The 18937-nt window shown below is 57.8% G+C and overlaps 1 protein-coding gene across 14 annotated transcripts in view; it reads right to left on the bottom strand.

Annotated features, from left to right (window-relative positions):
* KCNQ2 (potassium voltage-gated channel subfamily Q member 2) overlaps nt 1-18937 on the bottom strand; it is a 39600-nt gene that overhangs the window by 13331 nt on the left and 7332 nt on the right. For 10 of the 14 annotated variants that reach the window (XM_055140674.1, XM_055140676.1, XM_055140671.1 and 7 more), the window contains exons 3-11: nt 18712-18838; nt 18428-18603; nt 17985-18110; nt 17337-17447; nt 15961-16056; nt 7065-7159; nt 6228-6257; nt 4256-4324; nt 2307-2336 (exon numbers count right to left, since the gene is read on the bottom strand). In XM_055140674.1, the coding sequence (XP_054996649.1) occupies nt 2307-2336; nt 4256-4324; nt 6228-6257; nt 7065-7159; nt 15961-16056; nt 17337-17447; nt 17985-18110; nt 18428-18603; nt 18712-18838 (860 nt within the window). The remainder of the gene's footprint in view (nt 1-2306; nt 2337-4255; nt 4325-6227; nt 6258-7064; nt 7160-15960; nt 16057-17336; nt 17448-17984; nt 18111-18427; nt 18604-18711; nt 18839-18937) is intronic. The other 4 variants (XM_055140675.1, XM_055140673.1, XM_055140669.1 and 1 more) reach the window with 1 other exon arrangement.

The following is an 18937-nucleotide window of genomic DNA, read 5'->3' on the forward strand; positions in this document are numbered from 1 at the left end:
AATGTGCAGCTGGGGTCACAAAGCACCTGCAGCTTCCCAAGGCCCAGCCCGCCGCCAGCCCCCTCCGAAGCTTGCCCGGGAGGCCACGGCTGCCCTGGCCAGGCCCGGCAGGGGGAGGCTCGGCCGGGTCTCCGCGGAGAGCCCGCCGGCAGGAAGCCCCTAGGGAACGGCCCTACCACGTCTCGTCCAAGCAAAGACAACCAGAACCAGCACCAGGCCGCTCCTCGGCCCCCGCGCCGAGACGGCACCTCTCACACTGCCCAGACGTGCTGATGACCTGACGCACGGACGTCAGCTCCGCCGAAGTCGCAGCTGCACTGCCACGCGAGGCTGGGCTGCTGCTGCGGGCAGGGCCGGGGCCAGCCACGCTCAGAGGACACACGAGGCCGGTCTGGGCCTGGCACCATATTCCCCGAGGCAGCCTCGCTGCAGCTCAGGCGCAAACCCCCGCCCAGCCATCGCACCGCAGACAAGGTCCAACCTGCAGCACCTTCCCTGTGGAGAGTGGAGCGGGGGCCGGTGCTGCCCGGTCCTCAGGTCAGCTCTGCTGCACCACACCTGTCCCGAGCAGGTGCCAGGGCCCAAGGCGGAGAGAAACACGAAGCCAGCGTCGTGTGATGGCAGGAAAACGGTCACTCCACACCAGAGGCGAGAGCCGGGACGAGGCCACAGCCCCAGAAGTCAGGCCGGCAAAGGGGACAGGTGGCTGGGCTGCTCCAGGTGCCGGCAGGCGTGGGCGGGGCGCTGACAGGAGGCGCAGGGGAAGGCAAGGAAGGGCTGGGGTGAGGGACAGACGCCCAGAGAAGCCTTGCCCTGACACTGGGCCAACACAGCACAACCACCTGCCCGGAGCAGTGGCCCCTTTAACAGCCGGGCGTTGCCCACCCTGAGCCGGGACCAGCGGCCAAGCGAGCAACCTGTCCTACCCCCAGCCGACCCGTGAGTGCCGGCGGTATCAGTCCACACGCCTCTTTCCTCCCGGTGACAGGGATGCCTCCGAGGCCGTCCCTGTCCGCAGCACCTGAGGCCCTCAGCAGGCACAGTCCCGTGCTCTGGCCCAGGCCACCAGCTCCTCTCTCGGCTGGCCTTCGGGGCGGCCCGCCACTATCGGGCCCCGGGCAGGCGCGGACGTGTGGAAGGTCCCACTGTCAGTCCTCACCAACATCCTGCCTCTGGGGCCAGCACCCGGACCCCAAAGACAGCTGACAGGAAGCGACCCAGAAAGCAGAAAGTTAGTGACGGGGTTACTGGGCTTGGGGGCAGGCAGGGTTTCCAGGTAGGGGAGGATGAGAGAGGAGAGAGAGAGAGAGGGAAGAGAGGAGAAAAGGAGAGAGGAGAGAGGGAGCGAGGAGAGAGGGAGAGAAGAGAGAGGAGGAGAGAAAGGGGGAGAGAGGAAAGACAGAGGAGAGAGGGAAGAGAGGAGGGGGAGAGGGGGGAGAGAGAGAAGACAGGGGGAGAGAGGAGGGGGGAGAGAGGGGGAGGGAGAGAAGGGAGGGGGAAGAGAGGAGGGGGGAGAGGAGGGGGAGAGAGGGGGAGAGAGGGAAGAGAGAAGGGGAGAGAGGGAAGAAAGGGCAGAGAGGAGAAAGGGAGAGAAAGCGGGAGACAGAAGAGGGAAGAGAGGAAGAGGGTGACAGGGAGGCTGCACAGGAAACTCTGGGTGGGTGGGCAAGTGACCTCGGGCCTGAGGCCTCAGACAGCAGTGGGGTGGGAGGCACATAGGTGCTTGCTGTCCCTCGGGCTCAGGTGCCAGGGTGGGCAAAGGGGCCTCTGTAGGGCCCAGCAGGGATGCCAGGCTGCATCCTCAGGGAGCCTCCTGGGGCTGAGACCTGGGGTCTCTCAGGTCCCTAGGAGCCAGTCCGCCCTGGCCACGGCCCATCCCTGGGGTGTCTGCTCTCAGCCCGGGCGTAGTGGAGTCCTGTGCTGGGGTGGGGGTCCGCCAAAGTCCACCTGGATGGGGTGGGTGCCCCGGTGCTTAGCTGGTCACTGGGGGTGGAGGGGCAGGCCGTGAGGATCCCCCGGCCCTGAGGCCTCGCCAACACTCCCGTCCTGAGGGCAGAGGGCAGCGTGGGGCTAGGTGCTGAGCAGGCAGGCGCCTGCACTCATGGTGGGCCCCGACGCCGGATCGCAGCAGAGCCCAGCGCGGTGGGGCAGAGAAGAGAGGAAAAGTGATTTAAGGACCACATCACCATCAAGTTCCACACGAGAGCCCCTACAGCCCTCGGCTCCCCGGAACACGCGTGCGCAGACATGGAGGGAGCAGACCGGACACCGGACACCAGCTCTGCACACGGGCCCAAGGCACTGACCTTGGGGAAGGCTCCGGCTGTGGCTCCTTCCTTCAAACAGAAGTGAAAGACCGTTAGCAGCATCCACGCCAACCGGAGCCCGCCCCATGCCCCCACGCCAGCGCCGAGCCCACACTTCCACATGCAGCCACACGCACACACACAGAGCCCCACTCAACACAAACACTCAAAAAGGCCAGTGTCCTTGCTAGCCTGGTCTTGAGGCCGCCCACACCGAGTCCCTCACACAGCCCTACACCGTCCCCCACACACACCCACTCACACACACACATTCACATATATTCCCACAGTTATACACCCACACAGTCACACCACAGTCCCTCACACAGCTTCACACAGTCCCACACACACACCCACTTACACACATACTCACATACAGTCCCACACAGTTATACACCCACACAGTCCTACCCACAGCCCCTCACACAGTCCCACACACATACCCACTCACACACACATACTCACATACAGTCCCACACATATACTCACTCACACACACGCACTCACATACAGTCCCACACAGTTATACACCCACACAGTCCCACCCACAGCCCCTCACACAGTCCCACACCTTCCCCCACACACACCCACTCACACACACACACACTCACATACAGTCCCACAGTTATACACCCACAGTCACACCCACAGCCCCACACACATACTCACACACGCGCACTCACATACAGTCTCATACAGTTATACACCCACACAGTCACACCCATAGTCTCTCACACAGTCCCACACACATACCCACTCACACACACTCACATAAGTCCCACACAGTCATACACCCAGTCACACCCACAGTCTCTCACACAGTCCTACACCGTCCCACATACATACTCACTCACACACACTCACGTACAGTCCCACACAGTTATACACCCAGTCACACCCACAGCCCCTCACACAGTCCCACACCTTCCCACACACACACCCACTTACACACACGCACTCACATACAGTCCCACACAGTTATACACCCACACAGTCACACCCACAGTCATACCCACATAAGTCACATCCACACAGCACACACCCACACCCAGTCATACCCAGTCACACAGCCACACCCACACAGTCACACAGACAAAATCATCCCCACACTCACACACAGTCATAACCTCCACACTCACACACACATCTCTCTCACACACACACAGTCACAGCCCCCCACTCACAGTCACACAATCACCCCACCCCCCCCACAGGCGCACTGCACGTCCTGCTCAGCCCCCACCCTTCAGATCACATTGGCCTCCTGGCATCCAGGCTCCGCCCTCTGGTGGTCACTGATGGACCTGCAGGCTCTTCCCAGCTCCCCTGGATCCTAGTCCCTGCCTCCCTGCCAAGTCCCCCCCAGCAGCACAGGGCCCAGAGTCACACAGTCCGGCCTGGGGCCTTGGACACTAGACACATCAGTGCTGAGAAGCCAAAAGCTGGATCCTCATGCTGCCACCTGTGCTCCGGGGGGCGTCCCTGCCTCTCCTGGCCTGGTCCTGCCTCCCCATCACTGGGCTTCTGCAGGGTCACTGGGGCACTCAGAATTGGGCTGGAACCCCCGGAATCCCGGGAGCTCATCAGAGAGCGCCACGGGGGCACAGCTACCACCTGTCCCTCTGGAAACCCCTCCCCAGGAAGGACCACCCTGGCCCCATGCTGCCCCATTCCGAGATGGCCCCGGGCCCTGGGGCAGTCTCAAGGGAAAGGCCTCCTCCACACGGGTGATGCTCAGGGTCCTTCCCACCCCCTGCTCAGGTCTGCGGCCCTTTGGAGAAGCCAGAATTGCAGGGCTGGGCGCTTCCACCCCTGCGCCCCGTCCTGAGGGGCAGCAGGGAACAGGCCAGCACTGAGAACCCTCTGCCCCGCCAGTGACCTGAAGGTGAGCAGGACCCTCTGCCCACCCCCTGCCCCGTCTCCCCTGCACCTGTTCCCTCGCCTCTGACCTGAAGGCGAGTCCAGACTTGCTCTTGAGGTTCCGGAGCAGCTCCAGCTGGTTGAGCGGAGGAATCAGTCTGCACGAGAGGGCATGGGGTGAGCACCGCAGGGGGGACCGTTCTGGAGCAAGGCGGACGGGCCTCCTGGGCTGGCTCCTCTCCGCCTGGTCGCTGCACGGCAGCCTGGCCTGGGGCCCTGCCTCCGCCACAGAGAGGAGCTGTGGAGCCCCGCTCTCAGCCCTCCCCTTCTCAAGACGTCCCTGGGAGCCGGTGTGGCCACAGCCACAGCACCCCGGTCCTTCTCTGCAGAGCCGCTGCCTGACAGAGCCCAGCAGAGCAGCCCTGCGCGTCTTGGGATGGGGGGGGAGCCCCTGCCTAGCTAGAGAAACCAGGACCCTCGCAGTCCGGCTCTGCTCCAGCCCTCGGGCCATCAGGGCCCCCTCGCTGCACTCCCAGCTCTGAGCAGAACTCCAGGGCCGTGGCCCTGGGCCCGCCGCAGCCTGAGGGCAGGGCAACAGTCTGCAAAGCTTGAGGCGAGAGGCTGCAGCCCCTGCCGTTCTCACCTCTCCCTCTGAAGTAGGAAACGCCCCTTGGCCACGTGGCCTGGCCCCGCCTTCTCCCCTGGCCTGCTGAGTCCCAAACGCTCCTCTAACCCTCGCTAAGACACCCCTGGAGGAGCCGTGGCCTGAGCCCCGCCCCTGCTCTGCCCTCTGAGCCTGGGCCTGCTCTCCCAGGGACAGCTCAGCCCTCTCTGGCCTCCTGGGGGGCCTCTCTCCAGGCCACCCCTCACCCGCACGGGCCCAGAGCCACTCCTTCCTCACCCCTCAGTTTTGTCCTGCCTCTCGCCGCTGTGCCCTGCTCACTCTCCATCCTTTGTCGCCCAGCCCTGCACCAGCAGATGTGGCGCTTGGTTCCCCGAACTCCAGATGTGCTGGTGGGAAGGAGCACGCCTCACCCCTTCGTTCAGGCTGGCCCCCGTCCTGCCTGGGGCACAGCAGTGCCCAGGACAGGGCACTGGATGGGAATGGCCTTGTCCCTCCCCTGTCCCCCATGGGCCCTGGAGCAGAAACCTAAAGCCACACTTCCCTGTGGGACCCCCCACAGGGCCAGGGTTCAGGACACGGATGACAGCCCTCAGCCAGACGGGGCGGCATGCTTGGGACAGAGGAGCCGTGGACAGAGCTGCGGTGTGTGCACCACATCTGTGAGGCCGTACACACAGGCCCTGCAACTTCCCGGGGGCCCACGGGAGAGCCGAGGTGGAGCTGGGGTCAGCCAGACTCAGAAGAACAACCCCAGCCCCCAGACTCGGGAGAGGGGCACTTCCCATGACGAGCAGCCCGGGGACCCTAGACGAGTCACCCAGATCCAGAGGAGCCTTTCAGCGCCTGAGCGTCTGGCCCCAGGAGTGCTGCCCCCACCACGGCTGCTGGGACCCACAAGGTCTCAGCAGCGGGAGGCGGGCAGGGGAGCCTGTCCTGTCACTGTCGGAGGGCGCCCTGTCTCTGCAGTGTGGGAGGGGTACTGTCCAGTGGTGCTCAGCAGCCCCCATCCCAGAACGACACAGTGCCGACCAGAGGCCCACAGGGGACCCGGTGCAGAGCGGGGCCTAGGGAAACTGCCGGGGATGCCCTGGGCCACCACTGCCACCACCCTCGGCTGCATTACGGGAGCTGTAGAGGGTCAGAGGCAGGTCAGGGCGCTGGCAGCGGAGGGACACGCAGGGAGCAGGAGGAACAAGGCCACCCAGGACGGACAGATCGAGCACATGAGCAGCAGCTGAGGGGCAGTGAGAGGGATGGGGGGGGACACAGGTGAGCGAGTGGCTCCAGGCGGGAGAGGGGTCACAGGTGACAAGGGAGGCCTGACGTCTGGGGGGCGCACAGGAGGGGCAGGAGTGCAGGGCTGGACTGGGCCAGGGTGCGGTCACCTGGCCGACGGGAGACCACGCCACACACACACTCGGCCATGCAGCTCCTACCTGGACGCCCCGTAGGTTTGAGGTTGCGAGCTTTCAAGGGTTCCACACACACACAAAGGGGAAAGAACGGAAAATTAAAGAGAACAGGAAAGAGGGAAAACAAAGGAACAAAGAAAATTAGCATGAGGCCTGGCCTGTGCGTTGGGCCCAGGCCAGAGCCTCAGCACTGCCAGAACGGATGGGGTGAGGGGAGGCCCCTCCCCAGGGAGCCCTCACTCCGGCCTGCCTCGTCGAACCTGGGCCCAGAGGATCCAGCCTGGACCTGGGACCAGGGGCAGAGACCCCGGCAGGGTAGAGGCATGGACGGGGAGGTCGGGGCCCAGCTTCGACTCCCCGACAGCAGGGCTCCGGGCAGCTGGGCTTCCAGTCTCAGACCCTGACCTGAGGGGCCATTTTTCCCTGAAAAAAATGTGACTTGGAGCCTATCACCTCTGCCTCAGGAAGCCTGGGTGCAGGTACTGGGACCCTATGGTGACACGGGTCTCCTGGGCCCAGTGCTTCACCATAACGGGGTCACGCCTCCATGCAGAGACCCCGGTCTGGTGGGAAGTTGGGACAGGTCCCCTCTCCCTCCTGAGCAGGTGTGCCACCCAGGAGGGGGCCAGGGGCATTCACCCAGGAGTTGTCTTTTCCCAAACCAGAGCACAAGGGACTGCAAAGAGCAGAAAGCAAGGGTGAGAGGGGGAAACTCCATTAAAAAAAAAAAAATCACCAATGAAGCTTCGAAGGAGGGAAGAATCACACAGAACTCCCTCTGAAGGTGCATTGGCACAGAAAACAAAGAAACGAAACTCAGTCAGAAGAGAAGAAGGACTAAGGTGCAGGTGTGCTGCGTACCTGTACATGGGCACCGTCACCGTGCGCTCGTAATACTGCCACGTGGAGTGCAAGTCAGTGCGCGACAGGTTGGTGGCGTAGAACCTCCAGGCCGACTGAAGAGGAAGGAGGGGTCAGTGGAGCAGGATGGAGACAAGGAGACTCAGGGCCACCTCCAAGATGACCACGGTGCAGTTCTACCTTCAGTGAGGTCTGCCCGAGACAGTCCCGCCCTTACCAGCCCTGGCTCTCCAGTGCCCTGTCCCCTTGATGGTTCCGCCCACCCCATTCCTCTCCCAGCCACGATGCCTCAATGCTTTCCCCCAATACCTAGTACTAGGACTATGTGATCTGGGTGTCTATGTCAGACCACCTGGCCTCAGTTTACCATCTGTGGAATGGCCATGCACAGTCAGCAGTAGCTGGCAGAATCTGGAGACAGCGTGTCAAGACAATATGTCTGAGCTTTTTGGGTCACACCTGGCGATACTCAGGGGTTACTTCTGGCTCTGCACTCAGGAATTACTCCTGGCAGTGCTCAGGGACCCATATGGGATGCTGGGGATCAAACCCTGGTCGGATGCAGCCAACGTCCTACTTGCTGTGCTATTGCTCTGGCCCCAGGCCTGAGTTTTATCCTTCAACTCCTTGATTTTGGCAGTGGTCCTGTCACCCTGCAATGCCCAGGATGTGGCTCTGTGTCCTGCTACTTCAGATGCTGGGGGGCAGGGCCCACTCAGGCGCCAGTTCCCTGCTGGGGCTGGTTTGGGGACCATAGTAGCTGCACTCTGAGCCACCGGCAGGGCTGCAGTGGCCAGAGGCAGTGCCAGGCATCAGTCTGCCTGACCACTGAGCAAAACTCCCTACCCTCACTTTTTCTTTTATTTGGTAAAATGTCAGGCCACACCACTTGAGAGGCACTAGTCACTCTGCTTGTGTGACCATCTCCATAGTTTCAAGTTTTTATCACCTCACAAGGAAGGCCCCGATATACCTGGTTAAACAGCGCCCCCTCCTCTCTCCTCCCCTGGGCCCCGGCTTGGCAAGCTCTGCATTAGTCTCTGGATTTCTGGTTCTGGGTATTCCTGTGCATGGAACGCAACACCCAGGGGCCTTTGGAATCTGTCTTCTTCATCTGACCTGTTTCCAGACCCATCCCACTGTGCCACTTCCCTTTTCCACAGCTGAATGATGTCCCAGGCGGAGAATGGGCCCTACCTAGCTTATGTGTCCAGCCACAAGATGGACACTTGGTGGTGTCCCTGCCTATTTTAAGCTGTGAGTGAGCTGCTACACATTCATGTACCCACTTGCATTCGCAACATTTAAATTTTTTGAGGACCCACCAGACTTTTAGGGTGACAGAACTATTCTATATTCCCATTGTGTTAGAGGGTTATTATTTCTCCACATCCTCTCCAGCTCTCTTTTGTTTCCCGAAGTTAGTCCAGGGGATGTAAGGGCTTTTTCTCACTGTGGGTTGAATCTGCATTCTTCCCAGTGATGAGTGATATTGAGCATTTTTGTGTGCTAATGGCCATCTGTGCTCTTCCAAATTCTTTGCTCATTTCCAAACTGGGCTCTTTGTCTCTTTGTTGTGGAGCTATAGGAATCTTTTGTGTTCGTGGGACAGCAGAGTTTTAGCAGATTTAAGACTGTGGGTTTTTCACTCATTGTTTTTTGATGCACAAAAGTTTTCAATTTTGATAAATTTCCGTTATCTCTTCCCTTTGTTGCCTGCTGCCCGTGTTTTTGGCATCCTACTTAAGAAACCAAGGTCATACACACTTACATCTGTTTTACTCTAAGACTTGTATATGCTATTAGTTCTTTGACACTTGAACTTTTGATTCCACTGGGATTAATTTTGATATGGTGTAAGGTAAAGGTCAAATCTCCTTTTGACGGGTCAATGGCTGGAAGCTTGCCACAAGAGTGTGAGGAGAGGGAAGGGTCGTTAGGAGAGAGAAGAGACCAGTATGACAACAATAGTTGGAGATGATAATTTTGGACAGGAACTGAGTGTTGAAAGCAGGTAAGGGAATATACCTGATAACCTTCTAGTATCTGTACTGCAAGCCATAAGGCCCAAAAGGAAAGAGAGAGAGAGAGAGAGAGAGAGAGAGAGAGAGAGAGAGAGAGAGAGAGAGAGAGAGAGAGAGAAAGTGGTTGTTTCCCCACAGGATGGACATGGCACCCTTATGCTGAAGTCCAACAGTGGGCTTTGCTGGAGGAAACTCCACGTGCACTTGAGAGACTGTACAGTGACAAGGAGTATTTTAGAGAGGTCTGTGGTCTGGTGGGTTCACAATGCTGTTCCAATCCTCCTGTGATCTGCATGTAGTGTCCTATTGCTTATTTAATTTCAGCTTATGTGCAAAGGCCTATTTCTTCTTTTAGTTCAGTCCATTTCTTTCCTGTGTATTTCTGGGATTCTACTTTTATACAAGTTTTTAATTGCTCTTCCTTCCTAATGTGCAGAATACCTTGGGGGGAGTTAGTTAGGCTACATCAGCTGTTCTCACGGCTTACTCCTGGCAGGGCTTGGGTGGTGATATGGGGTGCTAAGGCTCAAACTTGGGTCAGCCACATGCAAGGCCAGTAGCAGTGCTATCACTCTAGCCCCTTTCCATTCATTTTCAACCTATTGTCTTGGGATCCAAATGAGTTTCTTATAGATTCATGAAGTAGGGCAATCCACTCTTCCAACTCCAGCCTTCTACTGGAGAGTTTAAGGCACTAACGTCTAAAGTAACTATAGAGAAGGATAAGCTTCTGCTGGTCTCTCAGTTCCCCTGCCCCCGCCCAATGCTGTCTTTAGTACTTAATTTATTGTTTCTCCTACATACATCCACTCCTCCTCTCCTTTTCTGGATTTTATATTGTTTCTTTCCCCCCCCCACTCCACCCCACTCCCCTTTCTTCTGCTGCTGCTATAATGTCCAGAGCCCACACACCCAGTCATGGCACTCACACACCAGCTGCAGTGCATGCACACAACCCACTACGGCGCTCACCAGGCCTCATACAACTGCTACAGTCTGAAGTATAATACCGAGCAATGTGGAGAAAGCGCCAGGGATTAAACCCACATTCCTAAATAAGCAAAGCAGGCATTCCACCAAATAAGTCACATTCTAGGTTCCAAGTTATTTTTTTTTATGATTACCCAGGCATCACAATTATCATTTTAAATTTATAATTATAAGGACTGGGAGAGGGCTCAATGCTTTTTTGTTTGTTTGGTTTTTGCTTTTTTGGGTCACACCTGGTGATGCACGGGGGTTACTCCTGGATCTGCACTCAGGAGTTACCCCTGGTGGTGCTCAGGGGACCATATGGGATGCTGGGGATAGAACCCGAGTTGGCTGAGTGCAAGGCTAACGCCCTACCCGCTGTGCTATCGCTCTAGCCCCGGCTCAGTGGTTTAAAGCACCTTCCCAGCAAGCACAGGCTACAATTTCAGATCCCAGTTCCTCCTACAAGCACTGAGGTGATCCTGACCATGCTGTGAAGAATTTCCAGTAAAAAGGGGCCGGAAGATGGCTCAAGGCTTAGGAAGCACCCAGGCAATCATGAGTCCTGAGCTTAACTCCCAACACCGAGCATAAATTAAGGTGATTCTGAATGCCCATGGTCTGGTCTGGGTCTCCAGTGAAAGAAAAGAAAAAAATAAACATATAACAATCTAGTTTGAATTAACAGCAACTTAGATTCAATAGCAGATAAAAAAATTCTGCCTCTTTAGAGACTGTCTACCGGGCTACAGCGATAGTACAGCGTGCTGGGCATTTACTCTGCATGCGGCAGGAGTTCGATCCCCGGCATCCCATATGGTCCCCCAAGCACTGCCAGGAGTAATTCCTGAGTGCAGAGCCAGGAGGAACCCCTGAGCATTGCCAGGTATGACCCAAAATGCAATAAGGAAGGAAGGAAGGAAGGAAGGAAGGAAGGAAGGAAGGAAGGAAGGAAGGAAGGAAGGAAGGAAGGAAGGAAGGAAGGAAGGGAGGAAGGAAGGGAGGGAGGGAGGGAGGGAGGGAGGGAGTGAGGGAGTTAGGAAGGAAGGAAGGAAGGAAGGAAGGAAGGAAGGAAGGAAGGAAGGAAGGAAGGAAGGAAGGAAGGAAGGAAGGAAGGAAGGAAGGAAGGGAGGGAGGAAGGGAGGAAGGGAGGGAGGTAGGGAGGGAGGGAAGAAGGAAGGAAGGAAGGAAGGAAGGAAGGAAGGAAGGAAGGAAGGAAGGAAGGAAGGAAGGAAAGAAGGAAGGAAGGAAGGAAGGAAGGAAGGAAGGAAGGAAGGAAGGAAGGAAGGAAGGAAGGAAGGAAGGGAGGGAGGGAGGGAGGGAGGGAGGGAGGGAGGAAGGAAGGAAGAAAAGAAAGAAAGAAAATAAAGAAAGACTGCCTACCTTATGTTTTTAACAGTCACTGTCACTGTCATCCTGTTGTTCATTGATTTGCTTGAGCAGGCACTAGTAACATCTCCATTGTGAGACTTGTTACTGTTTTTGGCATATCGAATACACAATGGGTAGCTTGCCAGGCTCTGTCGTGTGGGCGAGATACTCTTGGTAGCTTGCCAAGCTCTCCGAGAGGGGCAGAGGAATTGAACCCAGGTCGGCCACATGTAAGGCGAATGCCCCACCCACTGCACTATGAATTATATGTTTGTATGTTATATGCTCAGAAGATAGCTTTAATATTATTTCTTATGCATTTGTCTTCAAGTCAGATGGGGTAAGGAAGAGTTACAAGTCAAAATACACTACAACTTGCTCTGAGATAAACGTGATATCACCTTGCCCCAGTGCAGTGCTCAGTGCCTCCTATCCCCAGCCCCCGTTCCACCTGAAAGGCTCTGGTGAACTTCTCTGAAGGGCAGGACTGCTGGGAGTGAGTAAACGGCTTTGGTTCACATGAGAACATTCACCTTTTGCCTCCATTGTTCAAAGAAAGTGGGTTGAGGCTACCCAGCTAACAATTTTTTTTCTTTTTGGGTCACACCCAGTGATGCACAGGGGTTACTCCTGGCTCTGCGCTTAGGAATTACTCCTGGCGGTGCTCAGGGGACCATATGGGATGCTGGGAATTGAACCCAGGTCGGCTGCATGCCAGGCAAACGCCCTACCCTCTGTGCTATTGCTCCAGTCCACGATTTTTCTTGAGAAGAAATGTCACCCAATCTCTCTGCTCTCAGCTTTCAGGAAGTCATGGTCTTCCCGCAAATCTGTATGTGAAGAGTCTCTTCTGGGGTAGTGGGGAGACTCTGGCTCTACTTCTAGGTTCCAGAAGCTTTAATAACGAGACCATGTGTGGGACTATTTATTTAGGCACCATGATTTACAATACTCCTAATGTCTCAGGAATATCCTGCTGCTGCACCCTACCATCCCCTTCACCATTATCTTTACGTCCCCTCACACCACTCCTTCATGTTTAGCAAACTCAGTTCTAGAGGTAGATTCTCAGAACATGTTGCCATTGGCCATTGTTTATTCCCTTAATATTTTATACTCTAAATAGGAAATATCATTTGGTATCTGTACTTCTCTCTTTGACTTACTTCATTCAGCATGGTGTTCTCCAGTTTCATCTAAGATGCAGTGAACTACAGGATTTCATCTTTTCTTATAACTAAGTAGGATCCCACTGTGTATATATACCACAACTTCTTTATCCACGTATCTGACCTTGGACACGTGACTTGTTCCCAGATCTTGGCAACTGTGAATAGTGCAGCAGTGAGCACAAGAGTCCAATTATCTTTTAGAATTGATATGTTGGGGTTCTTGAAATAAATGCCAAGAAGTGGAAGAGCTGAGTCATATGAAAGCTCAATTCTTAATTTTTTTCAGAAGTCTCCATACTGTTTTCCATAGAGGCTGAGCCAGACCACATTCTCAACAGAGGATGAGGGTTCCTTTTCCCATCATAACCCCACCAGCAATGGTGGTTTCCAGTAATTTTGATGTGTACCATCCTAATTGTCATTTTATTTTGCTTTTTCCATGATAAGTGAAAAACATTTTTTTCATATATATACTGGCCATCTGTATAACTTCTTTAGAAAGTGTCTGTTCAGCTCTACTCCCCATTTTTCACACAGTGTTGTTTAGAGGTTTTGTTTTAAATTCTGTGAGTGCCTTATAAATCTTGGACATTAGTCCTTTGTCAGATGTACAAAAGTAATTATTTCCTCCCACAGCAGGGTGTATTTTGTTGGGGGGGGCATATCGATGACGGTCAGGGTCTATTCCTGACTGCACTCAGAAGTGAACCCTGGCTGTGCTCAAAGGACCATTTGTGGTGCTAGGATTTTAATCCAGGGCCAAGCCACCTCGGCTGCATGTAAAGCAAGTGCCTTCTCTCCTATAACACTCTCTAGCCCTGTAGTCTGTCACTTTATAGATTAGTGGCTTTCATCAAATTTGGGGTGTTTATGACCCTATTTCAAGTATTCCTTTTGCCCCTTCCTCTCCCTCTCCTCCCATCACTCTTTATTTCTCTCTTCCTTCATATAAATTGATCCACTGGGTGGTTCCTTCTCTCTGTAGCTCATTTTTCTTTATCCTTCTGCTCCTCCAATAAGATCATTTCAACTGACCCATCTTCAACTTTGCAAGTTCCTCTTCTGCCTACTCACATTCCTGATGACGCTTATGAGCCTCCATTTCAGCTTCAGAATGTTTGGTTCTCTTAATAATTTATCTCTTTATTGATACTATCCATTTGGTGAGACGTTCTTCTGATTTCCTTTCATCCCACTCTACTGATCTTTTCTGGGTGACAGGAGCACACCTCGCAGTGCTTGAGGGTTATTTCCAGATCAGTGCTCAGGATCAACTCAGGGGACCAAGCAGTGACAGAGACCAAATGAAGTGGGTGCTCCAGCCCACTGATCTATCTCTCCACCTGCCCATTAATCTTTTTCTTTCTGCATATTTATAACAGTTTATCAGTCTCTACTATGCCAGTTGCCTGGACTTTCACAGGAATACCAACAGTTTGCGCAAATGAGCAACACTTTTCCTTACTCCACAGCTCTGACTAGACTGAACAACTGGGGCCCTTCTGCAGCTCAGGTTCTTCTTCCTCCGGATTTGCCTCAGTTGCTTGTAGGTAATGACTGTTTCCTTGGAAACTGTTGTAAACAACTTTGTTGGTGCTGTTGTCTCTGTTGTGCACGGTCATATAGTCTAGTAGCTCAATGGTTAGCTAGCAAGCTGGCCGAGTTTCCTCAAACCAGGGAACCACAAAGGAAAGATCTGGCTCCCCTTTCTTCTGAGCCAGTGGCACCTCTATCTGGATGAGCCTCTACCTTTTACTGCACGGAGTGCAGAGGTCAGGCTGAGGCGAGAGTGGAGGTCTTTCTGACCACACTGAGTCTGCACCCCGCCTTGCTCCCAGACAGAGCCTTCTAAGTACTTTGTATCAGCCCTCTGTCCCCTGCCTGGTACCCTTCTGAGCCTGTTTCTTTCAGGTTTTCCCTTTTTTCCAGACCTGGTCCTGTCTGCTATGCCTTGTCGCAGTGGTCATGGCAACTTCATCTGCTTTGTGAGGAATTAGTTCTTGGCTTTGTGTTTTGGGGTCACACCCAGCAATGCTAAGGGGCTACCCCTGGCTCTGCACTCAGGAATCACTCCTGACGATGCACGGGGGACCATATGGGATGCCAGGGATAAAATCCGGTTGGCCACATTCAAGGCAAGCGCCCTACTGACTGCACTATCACCCCGGCCTCTCCCCTGGGAGGGTTTTGATAGACGTGACCCGGGAGCCCCTTCCAGTCCTGAGAACATTTCCAACGTGCACGTTTACAAGACACCTAACTGCGTCTGGAAATGAGGCGCTCTGCTCTCTCCAGTGCCAGCAGCTGCCCAGGATGCGGCCCACCTCCTCCCTGCCCCCACACCACGAAAGAGCTGGGAGCAGGGTGGGGGTAGGCAGACTCCATGCTTTCCTATTGGAGCTGGGGGTGACCTTTGCAATCAGTTTCCATGTTTTCCTGCTTCTGGTATTTTTTTTTACCAAGAGACCTGATGCTCTACACCACAGAGCTGATATCTTGGGGTTGGCCTTCAGTGGCATCCAGCACCCTCACACTCGGGATTCCTAAGCCAGGCTGGGGGTCCTGAAGAACTCTGGAGCCTCTTCACCGAGCCTGTCTCCCCCCTACTCCATCCACCCACTCGACACCCCACCCTCCGGGTTCCCCACATCTCTGGGTCTCGAACTCTCACATCTTCCTGTGTCCTTAGTGTGGGACCTGAATCTTCTCTAAGTACCTCCCGCCCGAGGGACCCTCTGCCCGCTCCTCCACCTGTCCCTGCCCCCCACACCCTGTATGTCGTCTCCTGGATGCTGCACCTACCCTGATTTCTCAGCCTTTACGTGTCTGAGCTGTGAGTAACACACACACACACACACACACACACACACACACACACACACACGCCCGTCCCCGGTCTTCTATCAGCAAACAGCACCATCCCACCAAGTCACAACCAAAACCTGGGGCACCTCCTCCTGCCCCTCTTCTCCACCTTTGCGTCCTGTCTACCCTGTTTCCTGCCTGGGCCGCTGTACCCTGGATCCCAAAGGAACATGAAACCTACCCAGCCCCCTGGTGTACCCCCTGCGACAGAGCACCCCACCAGACAGAACACTGTGACCCCTAGTGGCCACCTCAGCCACAACAGTCTTGCGGGGCTGCTGGAGTGGGGGGACAGAGATCAGAGCACATGGCTGACCCCAGGCTGACCCCACCCAAAGACTCAGAGTGAGCAGCAAGGGCAGGTTTGAGAGCACCCACTGCGAGGACACTGCCAGAAGGAGGCAGCCTGCCCCACCAAGTTTCCCTGGGGCCCCGGGGCTAGGGGAGCTCAGGCCTCACACTAGATGCCCCCGGGCCTTGGGTCGGGCTCACCTGGATCAGGCCTGCCGCAGGGTTCCGTCTCTTCTCAAAGTGCTTCTGCCGGTGCTGCTCCTGCACCTTCAGGGCGAAGCCGGAGCCCAGGATGCCCTGCAAGGCTCCAGGTCAGCGGCCCCGGGCCTCCGGCCCCACCTCTCCCCTCAGCCAGACCCTCCACCTCAGACCTGCCCAGAATCGCCAACGCCTCCCCTCAACCCACCTGGGGGCCCCAAACATCCCCCTCATCCTGCCTTGGACCCACCTGGGGACCCTCAGTTTCTCCGTCAAGACCCACCCAGGGACACCCTCTCCTCCCTTCAGACCTGCCCAGGGACCCCCAACTTGTCCCTTCAGATCCGTCTGAGGGCCCCCAACAACCCCGCTCAGATTCACAGGGACTCGCAAGCCCTCCCAGAAAGTCTGCCCAGGAACTTCCAACTCCTCCCCTCAGGCCTATCCAGGGACCCGGTCAGGTTCACCCAGGGGCCCCGCACTCCGGCCCTCAGATCTACCAGGGACTCCCAATTTCTCCCATCAGACCCATTTAGGAACCCCAACTCCTCTCCTCAGAACCGCCGGGGGACCCCCAACTCCTCCCCTCAGAACTGCCTGGAACCCCCAACACCTCCTCCTCATATTCCCTTAGGGACTCCTCCCCTCAGAACCGCCGGGGGACCCCCAACTCCTCCCCTCAGAACCGCCCGGGGACCCCCAACTCCTCTCCTTAGACCCTCTTGGGGACCGCCAGCTCCCCTCAGACCTGCCCAGAAACCCTCAGAGCCCATCCTCCAAAGTCCCCGCCCACTGTCCTCTAACCCGCCCAACCCCGCCCACTGCCCCCTCCGCTAACCCCGCCAGACCCCGCTCACTGCCCTCTAACCCACCAGGCCCCGCCCACTGCCCCCTCCGCTAACCCCGCCCAACCCCGCCCACTGCCCCCCTCCGCTAACCCCGCCCACTGCCTCTAACCCGCCGAACCCCGCCCTCTTCCCACAACCCGCTAGACTCCGTCTACTTCCCCTGTAACCTGCCAAACCCCGCCCACTGCCCTCCTTAACCTGCCATACCTCCCTCTAACCTGCCAAATCCCTCCCATTTGCACTCTGACTCGCCAGACTCCGCCCACCTCCCTTTGGCCAGGCCAGAGACCCTGCCCACATCCACTCAGAATGGCCCGTAGGCCCTGCCCACCTCCCAGAGACCCGCCCCGGCCCCGCCCACTCCCCAGTGACTCGCCCAGAGACCCCCTCCTGACGGGCCTTGGGGAGCCCCCGCCCGCACCTGGGGTCCTACTTCTCTGAGGACAGGCTGGGGCACCTGGAGGCCCCGCACTGCCCCCTGCGGCCCCTCCCTGGCCAGTGGCCGGGTTCCCGCAGGGCCCCAAGGCTCACCGCGGGCAGAGCGAAGAAGGAGACGCCGATGAGGGTGAAGGTGGCGGCCAGCAGCCTCCCGTTCCAGGTCTGGGGGTACTTGTCCCCGTAGCCGATGGTCGTCAGGGTGATCTGGGGACAGCGGTGCCGCTCTGACCCCCACATCCCTGCTCTGGGCTGGCCCTGCCGCTCACTGGGCTCCCCCCACACCAGCCAGAGCGGGGCGCACACCTGGCACCCGCCGAGGCACCGCCAGGGGCCGCCAAACCCCCCAGGTCAGGGCCCCCTGCGGGCAGAGGGGAAAGGCGGGGGCCGCGGGGCACCTGGGCCCGTGGAGGGCGGGACTGGGGCAGTGCCTGGCTCCACCGCTGACTGTGGAAGGCGCAGATGCCCAGCGCGGCACACACGGCCAGGAGCACTGCTCCCAAGAGCCCGAGTAGCGTGGCTGGTGCCCGTGCCCTGGCCCCCTTCCTGAGCCTGGGCGGACCGTGCCATGCGGGCGCCCCGCCCGCCCCTGGGAAACAGGGCTCTGTCCTCTCCAGGACAGAACACGCAGGCCGGCAGGGGGGAGGCACGGGAGGGCCAAGGAGGCGCCCCCAGCCTCAGCTCCGCCTGGCGTGCGCCCAGTGGCCAGCAGGTGGCGCCTGGGGGAGGGGAGGCCGGACTCACCAGGCCCCACCAGAGCGCGTCCGCGTAGGTGTCGAAGTGGTCGTTCTCGCCCTTCTCGGCCAGGTACACCAGGAAGGAAGCTAGGATGAGGCAGAGGAAGCCGATGTACCAGGCGGTGACCAGCTCCTGCAAGACACCAGCGGGTCTGCGCGGGGCCGGGGCGGCGCCCGCGCCCCCGCCCCTCACGCGCCCGTGCCCCCGCGCCCCCGCGCCCGTCCCCGCACCTTGCTGTGCGCGTACACCACTGACCCCAGCAGCTTCCAGGTGCCCCCGCGCCCGTCCCCGCACCTTGCTGTGCGCGTACACCACCGAGCCCAGCAGCTTCCAGGTGCCCCCGCGCCCCCGCGCGTCCCCGCACCTTGCTGTGCGCGTACACCACCGATCCCAGCAGCTTCCAGGTGCCCCCGCGCCCCGCGCCCCCGCGCCCCCGCGCGCCCCCGCACCTTGCTGTGCGCGTACACCACCGAGCCCAGCAGCTTCCAGGTGCCCCCGCGCCGGTCCATGCGGATCATGCGCAGGATCTGCAGGAAGCGGAGGCTGCGCAGCGCCGAGGTGGCGAAGACGTTGCCCTGGGAGCCCGCGGCCAGCACGGCGATGGAGGCGATGAGGACCATGATGTCTGCGGGGAGGAGCGTCCTGCACCAGCCGCCCGGCCCGGCCCGCCCGCCCCCGCGGCCTGCGCTTCCCCCGCGGGTGGGCAGGGGCGCAGCCCCCGGCGGGGCCTCACCGATCACGCAGAAGGGCTTCCGGGCGAACTTGAGCCGCCCCCTCCAGCCTCGGTACCGGCAGCAGCAGCCCGCGGCCCAGATGCGCACGAAGTACTCCACCCCGAACACCACGATGGTGACTATCTCCTGGCGGTGGGGGGAGCCACGATGAGCCCAGGCGGCAGCGCCGCAGGACAGAAGCCGGGCCAGCCTCGGGCTACCTCCTGGGAACCAGCGCGGGCTGGG

Source organism: Sorex araneus, chromosome 5, assembly GCF_027595985.1.
Source record: "Sorex araneus isolate mSorAra2 chromosome 5, mSorAra2.pri, whole genome shotgun sequence".
Lineage (NCBI taxonomy): Eukaryota > Metazoa > Chordata > Mammalia > Eulipotyphla > Soricidae > Sorex > Sorex araneus.